Below are 15,807 nucleotides of genomic sequence, written 5' to 3'. Positions count from 1 at the left end.
GACACCAGCTGCCTTGGTCGTGAGGTCTAAAAAAGAAGAGGAAAGATGCCCAGAGAGAGATGCCAAAATATGAACCCTGACCCACTGCCAGTGTAAGATCAGTACTGGCTGAGTCAGGACTAGCAAAGGTTACTCAGGTCTTCACCCTGGCTCTATCTGTAGGCCCTCCTCTCACCCCTGGGACCCTCCACTGGTTGAGGAACCTGGATCATCAAGAAAACGAGAAAGAAACAGATAGGAAAAAACAAAAGTCAGCATAATGAGGAGGAGCAAACCTTGCCCAAACCAGAGACTTCCCAGACTCTTCCTCCATCCCTTGGCTGGTTGCTTAAAGGAGGTTAAAATAGTCTAGTCCAAGCCAGTAGAAATAGAAAATAATAGCTAACATCTGAGTACTTACCACATGCCAGCACTGTGCTTCATATTTTATATGTATTATCTAATTTAATCCTCACAACTACCTTATGAGAAGGGTGCAATTATTATCCCAGTTTTACAAGTGAGAAAACTGAAAACGAAAAAATTAAGTAATTTGCCTAAGTGAGCTTGGGCAAAGCAGACATCAAAGCCTGATAAGAGCCCACCTTAGTCAGATTCCCACAGCCATGCTCTTTTGTGTTTGTTTGTTTGAGTCGGAGTTTCACTCTTACTGCCCAGGCTGGAGTGCAATGGTGTGATCTCGGCTTACTGCAACCTCCACCTCCTGGGTTCAAGCGATTCTCCTGCCTCAGTCTCCCAAGTAGCTGGGATTATAGGCATGCACCACCACACCCCACTAATTTTGTATTTTTAGTAGAGATGGGGTTTTGCCATGTTGGTCAGGCTGGTCTCGAACTCCTGATCTCAGGTGATCCACCTGTCTCAGCCTCCCAAAGTGCTGGGATTACAGATGTAAGCCACCGAGCTCAGCCCAGAGCCATGCTCTTGACCACAATGCTATTAACAGAAACTATAGTTTATTACATTAACAAAAATCGTAATACAATTACACTGGGAGGATGGGAAGAAAGCACGTGAGGGGTGGGAGTCTAGATTTTCCTATAATTCCATCAACAGATGTCTAAAACTGATAAATCAAGAAAAATCACGGTAAGCATATTATTGAGAAACATGGAGGTAAACACAAAACAGCTAAAAGAGTAGAAAGTGGATTACTTCCATGGAGCAGAACTTGGAATAGGGGACTGCTATTTTCTTTTAAAAGCCTTTTGATATTATTAGATCTTTTAAAATCACACGTATATATTCCTTCGATAAAAAGTGATTTAAGAGACCGGGCATGGTGGCTCATGCCTGTAATCCCAGCACTTTGGAAGGCCAAGGCAGGCAGATCATTTGAGGTCAGGACTTTGAGACCAGCCTGGCCAACATGATGAAACCCCATCTCTAGCAAAAATACAAAAATTAGCTGGGCATGGTGGCCCATGCCTGTAATCCCAGCTACTCGGGAGGCTGAGGCAGAAGAATTGCTTGAACCCAGGAGATGGAGGGATGCAGTGAGCCAAGACTGTGCCACTGCACCCCAGCCTGAGTGACAGAGGGAGACTCCATCCCCCCACCCCCCGCAAAGAAAAGGTGATTTAAGGTCAGGCGCAGTGGTGCACACCTGTAATCCCAGCACCTAGGGAGGCCGAGGCAGGAAGATTACTTGAAACCAGGAGTTCAAGACTAGCCTGGGCAACACAGTGAGAACCCATATCACGAAAAATGAAAAATTAGCTAGATATGTTGGGTATGCCTGTGGTCCTAGCTACTTGGGAGGCTGAGGTGGAAGGATCCCTTGAGTCCAGGATTTCAAGGCTGCAGTGAGCAGTGATCACATCACTGCACTCCAGCCTGGGCAACAGAGTGAAACCCTGTCTCAAAAAAAAAAAAAAAAAAAAAAAAAGTGACTTAAAGACAGATGGAAAGAAGAAAGGAAAAGCGGGAAGGAGGGAAATGAAATCAGAGATCATCCATGGTAAAGTCTAATGTCATAGACATCCGTTCTTTGGCCACACAGCTTTCATTCCCCTCCACTGATAACATTTGGGTCTTTGGAGAATCTCCTTCCATCACTATAATCTGGGGGCCCTATCAATTAAGGAACCCTGTCCCGCTCTGGACAACTGGGGGCCAAGGGACAATGGCACTTTCTCCCTCGAATCTTGAGCATAATGGCACAAAGACCTAAAACAGCTGGAACCAATTCACCAATAGTAGTAAGCCTCCGTTGTTCCACTTACCCAGGCCCCAGAACATCCTTGGTTAGGGCTTTTTAAGCTTTCCCTTAAATTCTGTGAACTGCTTCATTTCCTTCTAATAATTTCCTCATCTGCTTAGTTTAGCTGGAGTCATTCTCTGTTGTTTATAACCAAAGGAAGTTAATAGAAATACCTAGCAAAAAGGAGTTTGGTGTTTATTTGTTCTTTTATTTGCCAATATAACTTTTTACTACAGTGGCTTGCAAAACTTTTCAATCTCAAAAACATATTTCACATCAAGACCCAGTAAACAAACATGTACATATATAATACACACACACACACACACACACACATATATACACAACTGAAATAAAAGTTCTACCAAAAATGTCTATCCTCACTAACACTCTAAGAGTGTTAATTCTATTTCTTTTTTCATGCTGGTCTGACCTACTAAGTCGATCTCAGACCCACTAGTGGTTATGGTCTGCAGTTCTGAAAAACACTGGCTCCTCGTACCTGCTGCTTCTGCCTCCAACAATAAAAACATCCCAGAGAGTGTACTGGCCCTGTGTCCATGTCCACATGTGATACACTAAGGCACACAGCCTGGCTAGTGGGGAAATACCAACAGAGTCCCAGGGCCCTCACTCACACTAGGATCTCTAATCAGGTCAACTCTCTACACTCTGACTCCGGAAGAAACATCTGTTCATTTATTTATTTACTCACTTTGCACATGCATTGAGCACCCATTCAGTGGTGTGAACATATGACAGATTCCTGGGGGTTGTCCAGAGCCATAAATTCTGTCTGCAAGTTGGCTCAGAGAAGAGGAATGCAGGACAAGGCCTGTGTCCTGACTGTTCACCATCTCCTCCCCTCCCTTAAGGGCCTAGGAATGTCTCCAAGACCAGATCTGGACAATGATTACTTCATTCCCAGCTTTGGAGTAAAATAAGTCTCAAGTTCAGCCCAGAAAAAAGGAATAAAAGGGAATTTCTTTTTCTCCCTTGCTCTAGAGGTCTCTGGTTAGCTTCAAACTAACCCATGACTGGAGACCATCTGAATTCCTTGTCCACTATTTTCTCTTAATAATTTTTTCTGCCCCACCAAATAGCAAAAACATCAAGAAAGAGTAGAAGGGGCCAGATGTAGTGGCTCACGCCTGTAATCCCAAGCCTTTGGGAGGCCAAGGTGGGCAGACTGCTTGAGCCCAGGAGTTCAAGACTAGCCTGGGCAACATGGTGAAATTCCATCTCTACCAAAAAAAAAAAAAAATTAGGTGTGGTGGCATGCGCCTATAGTCTCAGCTACTTGGGGAGGCTGAGGTAGAAGGATCTATCGAACCCAGGAGGTGGAGGTTGCAGTGAGCTGAGATTGTGCCATAGCACTCCAGCCTGGGGAACAGAGCAAGGCCCTGTCTCAAAAAAAAAAAAAAAAAAAGAAAGAAAGAAAGAAAGAAAAGAGGAAAGAAACGAAAGGAAGAAAGAAAAAAAAATAGTAGAGGTTAATGCTTCATTAACACTGCTAGTACCAACTTGGTCTTAGACATCTTTTCATCTCTTTTCTATATAGCAAGCAAGCAAAAAGCAGCCCAAACATCCCTCTCCTTTATTTATCTCATGCCCTTTTTCCTCATCTATTCCAAAAGAGAGAGCAAGAGCATGGAAGAGAAGCTACAGGTGGTGTGCACCTGAAGTCCCACCTACTCAGGAGGCTGAGGCAGAAGGATTGCTCGAAGCCAGGAGTTCAAGGCTGTGGTGTGCTATGATTGCACCCGTGAAGAGCCACTGTACTGCAGCTCCTGCAACATAGCAGGACCCTCGTCGCTTAAAAACAAAGAGCATGGAGTAGGACTTGTGGCTGACACATAACGGATGGATTTCTTCCATCTCTTCAGAGTCTCATAGCTGGGGATGTGGCAGGCTACAGACGAATGGGGTTTGGGCAACTGGGGTTGGCCAATAGCAACATCTGTATTTTAATGTGGCAAAAACACTCATAGCCTGGACAGAAGCAGAGAGGGGACTGGGAACAAAACTAAATGACCAACTGTATTCTAAACCTGAAATGAATTTGAAGAAGAGCCATAATCTAGCTGCAGTTGGGTTAGCTCTACCTCAAGAGCAGGATGAGGCAGGCAGAGGGTAACAGAATCAGATGTGGGAGGGGGGAATGATACACAAGTTCCCCATCACCTTAGTTTTCATTTCACTCCCACCCACAATAGCTTGGAAACTGATGAAATAGTACACACCTAATCTGGCTTAAGTTCCCCAACAGAGCCTAGAAACAGCCACAAATTACCCTCCTCAGCCTCTGGAGAGGAAAAACCATATGGTCAGCTAGCGTGGGGAGAACAGTGACTGGGAGCCAGAGAAAGAGGAGAGCGGGGTAGACTAGCCTGCACTGGAGAAAACCCCCTTTCTCCGCAACCCTCTCTCCGTCCAGAAGCCCTCGCTTGGGTCACTTCCCTCCCCTTCCTCCACTATCCCTGGGCCTGGCGGCTGGAGACGGAAGCAAAACTAACACACCATCCCAGGAAGTTATCGGGAGGCAGATAGAGGAAGGAAAACAGGAGAACTACAAGGGGGAAGAAGGAGAAATCCAAGACGAGAGGTGACCCCCGGGCGGAAAGCCCTATCCCTCTTAGCGAAAGGTAGAGTCCCTAGCCAATCTCGGAATAGTTTGGGTCCTACCGTCCCCCACTTGCCCCCCACCCTCCAGTGCAAGCCCTGTAATTTACTCTACCCTTTTTCTTGTCACTGATCATCCAAAGCACCATGATGAAATTCTTTGGAGGGCCTCTGAGGTCACCAGGACCCTCGACCCACGGGAAAGCCTAAGCCTCCTCGGCAGGACACAATGTCCAAAGGCTCTCAGGGACCCAGTCCCTTGAGCTCATTCTCTTATGACCCAATCTGGCTGCCCACAAGACGCCTCAGACCCGCGGCCCAAGCACGGGCTCGGCGGCGCCGAGTCCCAGACAGGAGCCGCAGGGTCCTAGCAAAGGGCAGGGACGCCCCGAACCCTCCAGCTTCAAACGAGTCTTCACCCCGCGACTCCCACTGCCCGTCGCAGGCAAAAGAATAAAAAGAGAGAAGCGCCGCGCAGGGCTGACCGCGCAAGCCGGGCACCAGGTGATGTCAGCGAACTCGGCGTGGGGCAAGGAAGGGGCGGACTTAGAAACCGGGAATACAAAACGGGGAAGACGGCGAGGGTGCTTTTTCTTACCGCCGCCTGGTCCTCTGGGTGCACGTCCACCAGGGTACACCAGTTCCGCGTCCCGTTCATCTTCCCTCGGGGTCGCAGCACACACGCCACCTCTTCACCCCGCTGTCCGGCTCCAACTGCGCGGGCGCGCGCGGAACCGCCCCCTTGTATAGGCTCATCAGGGGCAGGGCTGAAGATAGGCCACGCCCCCAGTTCACGGTTTCGCCGAGAACGAGCGACAGGCGAGGAGGTGAGGTGGGCGGGGCCAAGGGGTCTGGGATATGCCCCATCCGTGCTCGCCCGGATTTACACAAAGGTGGGGCTTGGGAGAGACATGGGGCTGCTTTAACTGAACAGCTTTATCTAGAGTATGTGGTTGCACTTCAACATTCTTCATTAATCTTGTCGCCTTCCATCTCCAAGATCAGTGTTGATCAGAGGGAATCACCCTGCCTGCTCCTAGAGGATGAGGAGTTGGAACCTGCAAAAGCTTCCTTCCATACATGCTCCTCTCCCTATACGTAAACCAGCTTGTAGGCTTTGTAGAGTTGAGTAAACCTTTCCTCCACCGCAGAAAGGCAGGCACCAAGGGCCAGCTCACTCAGACTGGCCTAAGCCAGTCTGGCAGGTGCACTTCCTTGGCAAGAGGCCCAGGAGGCCCAGTCAGCTAGGCTCTGGGTGGGGCTTGTTTGCTTGTTTTGCAGAAGCTCTTTTACTGACGCTCCCCTTATATGGTTGGGAGAGGCGGGACACATTGCCTTAAAAGGAATTTGTGTTCGTGAGAAAGGATGAGCCTTGACTTCTCCAGTTGCATTTTCTCCCCAAGCCTAGGCTGGGATCTTGAGGGCCTAGAAGAGAGGGTTGGCCAAGCAGGACCCTGGAGCATCCTCCCCGCCCAGCTGCTCTTGGCAGATGGCTGCTTCACTTGGCTATGGTCCACACAGACAGCAGACAGAATACTTTAGGAGGAGGTCTGACCCACTCCTGAGTGGATAGTACCCCTATACCTGGCAATAGGCTCTAGAGAAGGGCCAGCTCCCTCTTCAAGGCAACACTAGGGCAGGAACAGCAGAAATGTCCCTACCTCCCAGTTAGGGACTGGGTTCTATGCCAGTTAGGAATGAATGGGGATTTTTCTACCTGGGAAGTGAATGCTGGGGTTATCACTATGACTCAAGGGAATAAAACCCAGTTCTGGTCTGTCCTACTCTAACCCTCAAAAAGGCATTTACTGCTGGCCGGGCACAGTGGCTTATGCCTGTAATCCCAGCACTTTGGGAGGCCGAGGTGGGCAGATGACAAGGTCAGGAGTTTGAGACCAGCCTGACCAACACGGAAAAACTCCATCTCTACTAAAAATACAAAAATTAGCTGGGTGTGGAGGCATGTGCCTGTAATCCCAGCTACTCAGGAGGCCGAGGCAGGAGAATTGCTTGAACCTGGGAGACAGCGGTTGCAGTGAGCCAAGATCACGCCATTACACTCCAGCCTGGGCGACAGAGTGACACTTAGTCTCAAAAAAAAAAAAAAAAAAAAAGGCATTTACTGTCCTTGCTCTTCCCAGAATGTTGTTCAGGAGAGAATGGGGCTGCCATAAACATCTCCAGGTTTCCTAGGTCCCACCTGCTCTGTTATAAAGGGCCTCTGAAAAGCAAGGTGAAGAAAACTCTAGCTTTGGCCCCTAAACTGTACAGTTAATATGACTTCAAAAAACCTGGACCTCCAAATAAGCCAAGAAAAAGAATGAGAAGACAAATCAAGGATTTCAATATAAATGTATAATTTTAATATTTAATTTAAGATAAAACCAAGGCTGGACTGGATTGGAAAAGAATGTCCAATTTGCAGAAGAATATAGGATTTTTTTTTAATCACGACATTACAAGTCATTCGTGAAAACAGCCTTCCTCCTCCCACCGGCTCCCTATACAACCTGCTTAGGGAATATGAGACGTGAATCATCCCCTTACCTACTCCCTACCAGGACTTGGTTCTCCCCAAAATCCAAAGGAGAAATAAATGTCTTCCGTTGTCTCTTCCCTTTTTTACAGTCAGCTTCTAACCCCTTGCAAAGCCCTGAATCAGGGCCAAGCACCTCAGAAAATGAGGGTCCCTTGGTTCTTTTATCGAAGTTGGGTACATCTGGTCAGAGAAGCCCCAAGGAAGGCAACAGGGACTGACACCTTTACTTTTGGAACTTCTGCAGACAGTTGTCAGGGCTCCCAGGTGCAACCACCTTATAACCATATCCGCAGTCACAGAGGAGGGAGAGGAGGAAGGATGGAAACCCTGAGCAGGACCAGACCCCTGCCACTTTATCATGACCCTACCAAAGTCCCTCTCCCAGCGGCTCATTGGCAGAGAAACCCCCAATAGCTCTCTCAATCAATCACTGGGGCAGCAGGGAAGGCTGAGGGCCCTGGCTGGGGAAAAGCTGGTCTTTGGAGAGGTATGAATGTGCAGATATAAAAGGCAAGAAGAGCATCCTTATCTCCTTACCCTGGCTAAGGCACTGAGAGGAAAAATGCAAGGTAGGAATGGCGAAGAGGGGAAAGGAAGAAGACAAAAATATAGGAACTGGAAGGATATGGGGACTACCACATGGGCCCCATACTTGTGCAAAGAAATGGGTAGAGCCATGCCTGCATGTCTGTTACCCATAACATTCCCCTCACCCTGCTCTAGAGTGGAAGGAAAATGAGTTGCAGGAATCCAGGGAGCACATTAATATAGGGTATTTCCCTGAGCCTTAGGGTTAAGGGCTAAAAAATAAAGCTTTGTACACATGGCAATTTCTATCCCTTCCTATCCTGTTCAGTCCCCATCAGCCTAATTGCTGACCATCCTTCCACTATGAGAGAGATGAGGGAGGTGTCGGCACTTGAAGAAAGGGCTCAGTTGGCTTGAAATATCCACTTCTACAGTGGAAAGTCCATCTATCAGCTTATTGCTGATGTGTTTTTTTAATCACCATCATTCAGACCCCTCCCTTTCTTAGGTCTGAATAATTGGGTCACCCATAGGAATGTGGAATCCAGGGTGGGCAGAGCAGAGCAGCACTTGCTGGGATAGGCCTTGAGCCTGGTTGCTGGGCCCTTGAGGACCACGAGCTAACAGGAGCTGGTCTGTAGGTTGCTCTCCGTAAGCAGTGATGCAATGGATGAGGGATCGTAGACACTGTCGAATTCCTCATCTGAGCTCAGCCCTTCATGTTTGAGAGCTGACTCAGCAGCTGAGCGGGAAGCTTTGCGCCTGACTCAGAGAGAAGAATAATGGTTAGGGAGGGGAAAAAAGAAATATTGAGACAGCCACCCTTTTTGTGCAAAAGAAATCCCAATTCTTCTAAGGCCTAAAGTTTACTCACAAAATCCCCAACTAATCAGATTTGGGGAGATGAGGTACAGAATAGTCGCTGAGATACTAAGAAATAAATATACTAGCTTCCGACCAGAAACAAGTGACTACACAGTCCCATCTTAGAGATTCTCCTCCTTATCCAGCACAGGCGAGACCATTCCCTCCCTGCTCTAGTGTCCCTATGGAGCAAGGGCAAAAGGGCAGCCCATACCAGGAGTCCTTCTCCAGAGACTTGATCCGGGCCTGGAGCTGTTCATTGACCTCATGCTGCTCCTCCAGCTCACGCTGGGCCTTCTTCCTCAGGCCATCCAGTCGCTCAATTTCCTCTTCTGCTTCATCCACCTGACGCTTCAAAGCCTTCACCCTCAGGCTTAGCTGGGCAGGATACCAAGTCCACACATTGGAATAGCATCTACTACCATGGCCTGGGACCCTCCCCCTTAACAATCTTGACAAGGGATAATTGCCGCTGGAAAAATGTGGCCTTGGGCAAGTTCCTTAACCTCACAGGGTTGTCTTAGGGATTAAATGTATTAACACATGTGTAATACTTACAGAACCTAGCACATCATAAGGACTCAATATATATGCTTACTACGACTTCTCTAGTCTAGTCCTTTCCATCTAATCTCTGTCCTTATACAAGGAAAGTCTATGTTTGGAAGACCTATGGGGGATAAGGGCCTCCCTTGGTTTTCAGGAAAACATATAATATATACTTGCCCCAGGTTGCTTGGCCTCAGGGTGCCATGTCCTCACCTGGTCTTTCTGGTCATTGACATGCTGCCGCTCGTCTTCAATCTGGATGGATAGCTCTTTAACTTTCCGCTCCAGTTTTCGATTGGTAGACTGCAGAACTGTCTTCTCCCTAAGGTGAGATAGAAGAATGTCTATGAGTGACCCCGTTTCTAAGGGAATCCTAACTTGGCCCCCTACTGTCCCCAAGGACTTCTCTCAGTCATGAGCCCCACCGTTAGACTGGGCAGGATCCAGGGCAGATTCAAAGAACAAGGGAGAATGTGGTCATTCACATTTCAGAATTTTTGCAACTCTCTTTGCTCTCTACCAGGGAGAAAGGTTAAGCTAAAAGATCAGGCCAGGCTGACGGGCTGTGATGTAGCTCAAGCCTATAATCCCAGCACTTTGGGAGGCGAGGCGGGTGGATCACAGGTCAGGAGATCAGAGACCATCCTGGCTAGCTGAGTGAAACCCGTCTCTACTAAAATACAAAAAACTAGCCGGTGAGGTGTGAGCGCCTGTAGTGCTTTTCGGGAGCTGAGGCAGGAGAATGGGCGTGTGGCCGAGGCCGGAGCTGCAGTGGTGAGATCCGGCCACTGCACTCCAGCTCCAGCCTGGGTGACAGAGAAAGTCAAAAGATCAGGCCAGGTTGGCCACATCTGAGGTGGAAGATGGAGGGAGCCATAGAAGAGAAAAGCCAAGAAGGAGGGAGGAAGAAAAGGAGGGAGGGAGGGAGGGAGGAAGGATAGGCTTATGTCACCTCTCTTCAGCCTGTAGCCGCTCCTGCAACAACTGATTCTGGGACTCAAGCTGAGAGAGGCTGGCACTGGGCTTCTGGAAGCCTTCTGAGCTGGCCAACCGGGTCTTCAGGTCTTTGTTCTGAGAGAGATAGGAAGCCTCCACAGTTAGCACTCCACTGGCCACTTTACCCACCTCCTGGGGTCCATCCCTAAGAACCTTCCCCTCCCCACTCACCTGTCTCTCCAAGGAGATTTTGTCACACTCCAGGTCCTGCCGAGCAGACCTCTCCTGCAGGAGCTCTGTCCTCAGCTGATCTACCTAGTGGGGATGGGTGAGAGGACGAGACTTGGGGAGGGCTAAGGATGAACCAGCAAGCTGAACCAAGTGAGACTGAGTCATGGGAGGATGGTCTCTGAACCCTGAATCCAAAAATTCCCAGGCAACTAAAAAAATCACAGCATATTCAAATGGGAGGAGCCAGAGAATATAAACAGGGCCTCCTTCGTCCCACTAGGAACTAGTATCCCTTGTAAACTAAAGAAGCCCCAATTCAGGTCAGAGAGTAGCCCAGGCCACCAGGATCCCTTCCTCCACACAAATTATTGGCTTCTTTCCACCCAAGGAAACTGGTCAACCTTTCCCAAAGCAGACGAGACCCTGAAATAGACCCAGCCATGCACAGATTCGGCAGCCAGATGATGAAAGATGGGAGGGTAGAGTTGTTTTTGAGAGAACCAAGAGGTGATGTAGTCAGGGGTAAACAGAGATGAGGGATAAGGAGGGGGTTACCTGGTCCCGGCCACGATTCACCCGGTCTGTTAGCAGCTCCACAGTGTTCTTCTCCTCATCTAACTCTGCTTCCAGCCGTGAGACTTTTTCCTATGACAGAAGAACAAGTTAATTCTGTCCCAAATGCTGGACACCAGAATGCCAAACTCAGACCAGGAGCCTCTCAAACTCCAGCATTAACAGACTTCTCTCTTGCACATCCCCGTAACCTTTTGGTACTTGCCGGGGCCCGGAGCCACCATGGAGCCAGCGCCCTCTGCTGACCAGATGTGGCATCACGGGCAGGTCGGGGCCATGCTCTGGTCACCGCCCTTTGACAGACAGGCAAACCCCAGAATCTACTCTTCATTGGAAAACCCTATTTCTCTAATGGGAAAACAGAGAGAAACCCAAGTACCTGGGCCAAGGCTGAGATGAAGAGACTCAGAAACTGAGGCACTGGAGGCAGTACCATGTAGAGGCTAAGAGTATATACATGGGACCAGACTGTCCAGTCTGAAAATCAGATTTACTGCTTCCTAGACCATGGACAAGTTCATCTCTCTGTGTCTCAGTTTCCCTCACCTGTAAAATGGAGAAAACAAGACTACCTACCCCACAGAGTTATTCTGAGGATTAAGTCTTAACTGCCTATCACACAGCACAATATGTTTGCTGCTGCTGTTATTATTATCAAATATAGCAAACTGAAGAATACAGTTCACTCTAAAGGGGAAACCCACTGCTCAGCTCCAGCCAACTGTTGCCATGCAGACTCAGGACAAGACACTCAGTATTACCATATCTGCCAAATACAAAAGAAACTAGAAATCCAAATTTTTAGGTGACATCTATAAATTTCTAAACATTGGCAATTGATTCAAAGTTGTTTAAAATACTGCAGCCGAACAAAACTCATCAACTGTGGGCTGTCGGTTTTCACCGCTAGTAGAGAAAGAGGCTTGGAAGTCCCACCCCTTTTCCACAGGTCACACCCCAGTGCCCTCACCTCGAGGCCCTTCAGCTGCCGGGCCCTGTCGTCCTGGGAGCGCTTCTTGTTCTCTGCCTCTTGCTCCAGCCCCTGCAGTCGCTGGGCCAGTAGCTCTTTGTCCAGCCGGGCTGTGTCCCGCTCAGCCTGGGATGCCTGCAGGGCCTGCCGCAGCCTCTGGATCTAAGCAGGGGTAAAAATGCCACAGCTCAGTGTAGTAAAAAGGTGAAGGTTGAAGGGCAGGAGCAGTCCAGCCCAGTGGGCAGAAACATTTCATCATTGTCACTCTTTAGAATTACCAGTGGCATGGTGACAATAAAAAGCAGACTGACTTTTCTTTTTTTTTTTTTTTTTTTTGAGACGGAGTCTTGCTCTGTCACCCAGGCTGGAGTGCAGTGGCCAGATCTCGGCTCACTGCAAGCTCCGCCTCCCGGGTTCACGCCATTCTCCTGCCTCAGCCTCCCGAGTAGCTGGGACTACAGGCGCCCGCCACCTCGCCCGGCTAGTTTTTTGTATTTTTTAGTAGAGACGGGGTTTCACCATGTTAGCCAGGATGGTCTCGATCTCCTGACCTCATGATCCACCCATCTCGGCCTCCCAAAGTGCTGGGATTACAGGCTTGAGCCACCGCGCCCGGCCCAGACTGACTTTTCATCCATTTTCTTTTCTTTTTCATTTTTTAGATGGAGTCTCATTCTGTCACCCAGGCTGGAGTACAGTGGCACGATCTCGGCTTACTGCAATCTCCACCTCCCAGGTTCAAGCGATTCTCCTGCCTCAGTCTCCCGAGTAGCTGGGACTACAGGCATGCGCCACCACGCTTGGCTAATGTTTTGTATTTTTAGTAGAGACAGGGTTTTACCGTGTTAGCCAAGATGGTCTTGATCTCCTGACCTTGTGATCCGCCTGCCTCAGCCTCCCAAAGTGCTGGGATTACAGGCGTGAGCCACTGCACCTGCCCTCATTCATTTTCTTTATTGTTTCCGTTTTTGTTTTTTTTTTGAGACATGGAATCTCACTCTGTCGCCCAGGCTGGAGTGCAATGGCACGATCTCGGCTCACTGCAACCTCCACCTCCCAGGTTCAAGCAATTCTCCTGCCTCAGCCTCCTGAGTAGCTGGGATTACAGGCGCTCACCATGCTCGGCTAATTTTTGTATTTTTAGTAGAGATAGGGTTTCACCATGTTGGCCAGGCTGGTCTCAAACACCTGACCTCATGATCTGCCCACCTCAGCCTCCCAAAGTGCTGGGATTACAGGCGTGAGCCACTGTCCCCAGCTTCTTTATTGTTTTTAAAGTCTCTACACAACTTGGAATCACCTGAGGAGTTTTTAAAAATACTGATCCTGGATCCCATCCCCAGAGATGATGACTGAAGTGGTATGGAATATGGAATACAGCTTGGGTGTGGAGATTTTTAAAAATCTCCCCAGGTGGCTCTAAGCCACAGAATTTGAAAATCACTGCTCTAGGCCGGGCGCGGTGGCTCAAGCCTGTAATCCCAGCGCTTTGGGAGGCCGAGACGGGCGGATCACGAGGTCAGAAGATCGAGACCATCCTGGCGAACACGGTGAAACCCCATCTCTTCTAAAAAAACACACAAAAAACTAGCCGGGCGAGGTGGCGGGCGCCTGTAGTCCCAGCTACTCGGGAGGCTGAGGCAGGAGAATGGCGTGAACCCGGGAGACGGAGCTTGCAGTGAGCCGAGATGGCGCCACTGCACTCCAGGCTGGGCGACAGAGCGAGACTCCGTCTCAAAAAAAAAAAAGAAAAAAAGAAAATCACTGCTCTACAGACAATATATTCCTCCATGCTGCAAGTCATTAGACCTAAACCTGGACCCCAGGGACCCTTGGTCACAGGTTCAGTTAAGAGGCAAGGATGGGGCTGGGCACAGTGGCTCACACCTGTAATCCCAGCCCTTTGGGAGGCCAAGGCAGGCAGATCACAAGGTCAGGAGATCGAAACCATCCTGGCTAACTAAAAATACAAAAAAGTAGCCAGGTGTGGTGGTGGGCACCTGTAGTCCCAGCTACTCGGGAGGCTGAGGCAGGAGAATGGTGTGAACCCAGGAGTTGGAGCTTGCAGTGAGCCGAGATCGCGCCACTGCACTCCAGCCTGGGCGACAGAACGAGACTCTGTCTCAAAAAAAAAAAAAAAAGAAGCAAGGACCTTCAAACCCAAGGATATTAGGCTTCTACCTCATCCTGAAGCCGGCTCAGTCCCCCAGAGGTCTTCTCAGCCTCACTCGCCCAATCCTTGGCCTGGCGCTGGGCATCTGCCACCTCCCGCCGGGCCTTTTCCTTATAATCGTCCAGCTGGGCCTGGAGCTGCTGCAGGGCTTGCTTAGAGTCCTCCCCGATCTTCTCCAACTGAAACACAGAGAAAAGGGTCTTCAGCACTGTATATAAATGTCCCTCTCCAGGCCCAGACTCCCAAGACTCTCCCGCAAGGGTCTCCTTCCTGACAAGGTAGCCTTCTCTTGCTCTTTCCTGGACCTAGGTTCCTAGTATAGTTAATAGTTATATACAGATGTCTGGGTTCAAATCCTGGCTCTACCACTTACTAGTGACCATATGTAAGTTACTTATCTCTCTAGGTTTCCATTCCCCAACTGTAAAATGGGATAAGAATAGTAGCTATATCACAAGGTGTTGTGAGAATTACGTTAGTTAATTATGTGAAGTTCTGTACTTACAACAGTGCCTGATACAAAGTAAGCCTTAAATGACCATTTCAGCAAACCCAAGGTGCCAATGATTATAAGACGTACAACTAAGAAAAATCTGCCAATTGAACTATAACATACCATAAGTTATAAGACACAACTCTATTTCAGAAATGATAAAATGTGCATTTTTTATTGACAAATGATAAAATGCGCACTTTAGAATTGATGTAATATATTACTTGTTTGTTCTTGTTTTACAAAAAGATTGGGAGGAGAACCTTAGCAGCAAAAGCAATTTATTTCCTTTTCTTTTTTCTTTCTTTTCTTCTTCCCCTCACCGAAATCTAAAATTCTACCAATGAAGATTTTTTTTGTTTGACAGGCTCTTGCTGTATTGCAGTGGGGCAGTCACAGCTCACTGCAGCCTCAACCTCCTGAGCTGAAGCAATCCTTCTACCTCAGCCTCCCGAGTAGCTGGGAATACAGATGTCTGGGTTCAAATCCTGGCTCTACCACTAATTAGCAACCATAGGCAAGTTACTTATCTTCTCTGGGTCTCAGTTCCTCATCTATAGAGAAACTGAGGCATAAGCCACCACACCTGGCTAATTTTTTTTTTTTTTTTTTAAAGTAGAGACAGAGTCTTACTATGTTGCCCAAGCTGGCCAATGATGATTCTTGTATATAGGTTTTGTAGACTCCTAAGGGTGAATCCCAGGAGATGCTCTCCAAGAATGAAGACCATAAAGGAATGGGATGTGAGGGAAAGAGCAAAAACATGGAGGGGAGGTAGGAAGGATGCCCCTTCCAGAAGATTTGGTCTTGGTCTTCCTAACAATGTACTTGAGGAAAGCAAACATCACACATTCTTTTTTGTTGTTCTTAAGACAGAGTCTTGCTCTGTCACCCAGGCTGGAGTGCAGTGGCATGATCTCAGCTCACTGCAACCTCCGCCTTCCAGGCTGAAGTGATTCTCCTGCATCAGCCTCCTGAGTAGCTGGGACTACAGGCACGAGCCACCACGCCTGGCTAATTTTTTATATTTTTATTAGAGACAGAGTTTTGCTGTGTTGGCCAGGCTGGTCTCAAACTCCTGACCTCAGGTATCTGCCTACCTCAGCCTCTCAAAGAGCTGGAATTA

General features: G+C 48.5%; 2 protein-coding genes across 9 annotated transcripts in view; both read right to left on the bottom strand.

The window, feature by feature from the left end:
• The window catches only part of TUFT1 (tuftelin 1), a 46,204-nt gene extending 39,495 nt beyond the window's left edge, over window positions 1-6,709 (bottom strand). For 2 of the 6 annotated variants that reach the window (XM_009181070.4, XM_017950395.3), the window contains exon 1: window positions 5,424-6,708. In XM_009181070.4, coding sequence (XP_009179334.2) covers window positions 5,424-5,483 — 60 coding nt within the window. In that variant the 5' untranslated portion in view covers window positions 5,484-6,708. 6 annotated transcript variants of the gene reach the window in all.
• A 456-nt stretch (window positions 6,710-7,165) lies between these two features.
• The window catches only part of CGN (cingulin), a 48,184-nt gene continuing 39,542 nt past the window's right edge, over window positions 7,166-15,807 (bottom strand). For 2 of the 3 annotated variants that reach the window (XM_009181056.4, XM_009181049.3), the window contains exons 14-21: window positions 14,197-14,367; window positions 12,016-12,177; window positions 11,028-11,117; window positions 10,473-10,556; window positions 10,258-10,376; window positions 9,519-9,627; window positions 8,971-9,134; window positions 7,166-8,654 (exon numbers count right to left, since the gene is read on the bottom strand). In XM_009181056.4, the coding sequence (XP_009179320.3) occupies window positions 8,513-8,654; window positions 8,971-9,134; window positions 9,519-9,627; window positions 10,258-10,376; window positions 10,473-10,556; window positions 11,028-11,117; window positions 12,016-12,177; window positions 14,197-14,367 (1,041 nt within the window). In that variant the 3' untranslated portion in view covers window positions 7,166-8,512. 3 annotated transcript variants of the gene reach the window in all.

This window comes from Papio anubis, chromosome 1, assembly GCF_008728515.1.
Source record: "Papio anubis isolate 15944 chromosome 1, Panubis1.0, whole genome shotgun sequence".
In the NCBI taxonomy this organism is placed as follows: Eukaryota; Metazoa; Chordata; class Mammalia; order Primates; family Cercopithecidae; genus Papio; species Papio anubis.
Note: the sequence above shows the minus strand (reverse complement) of the source record. Positions and strands in the feature narration are given on the sequence as shown.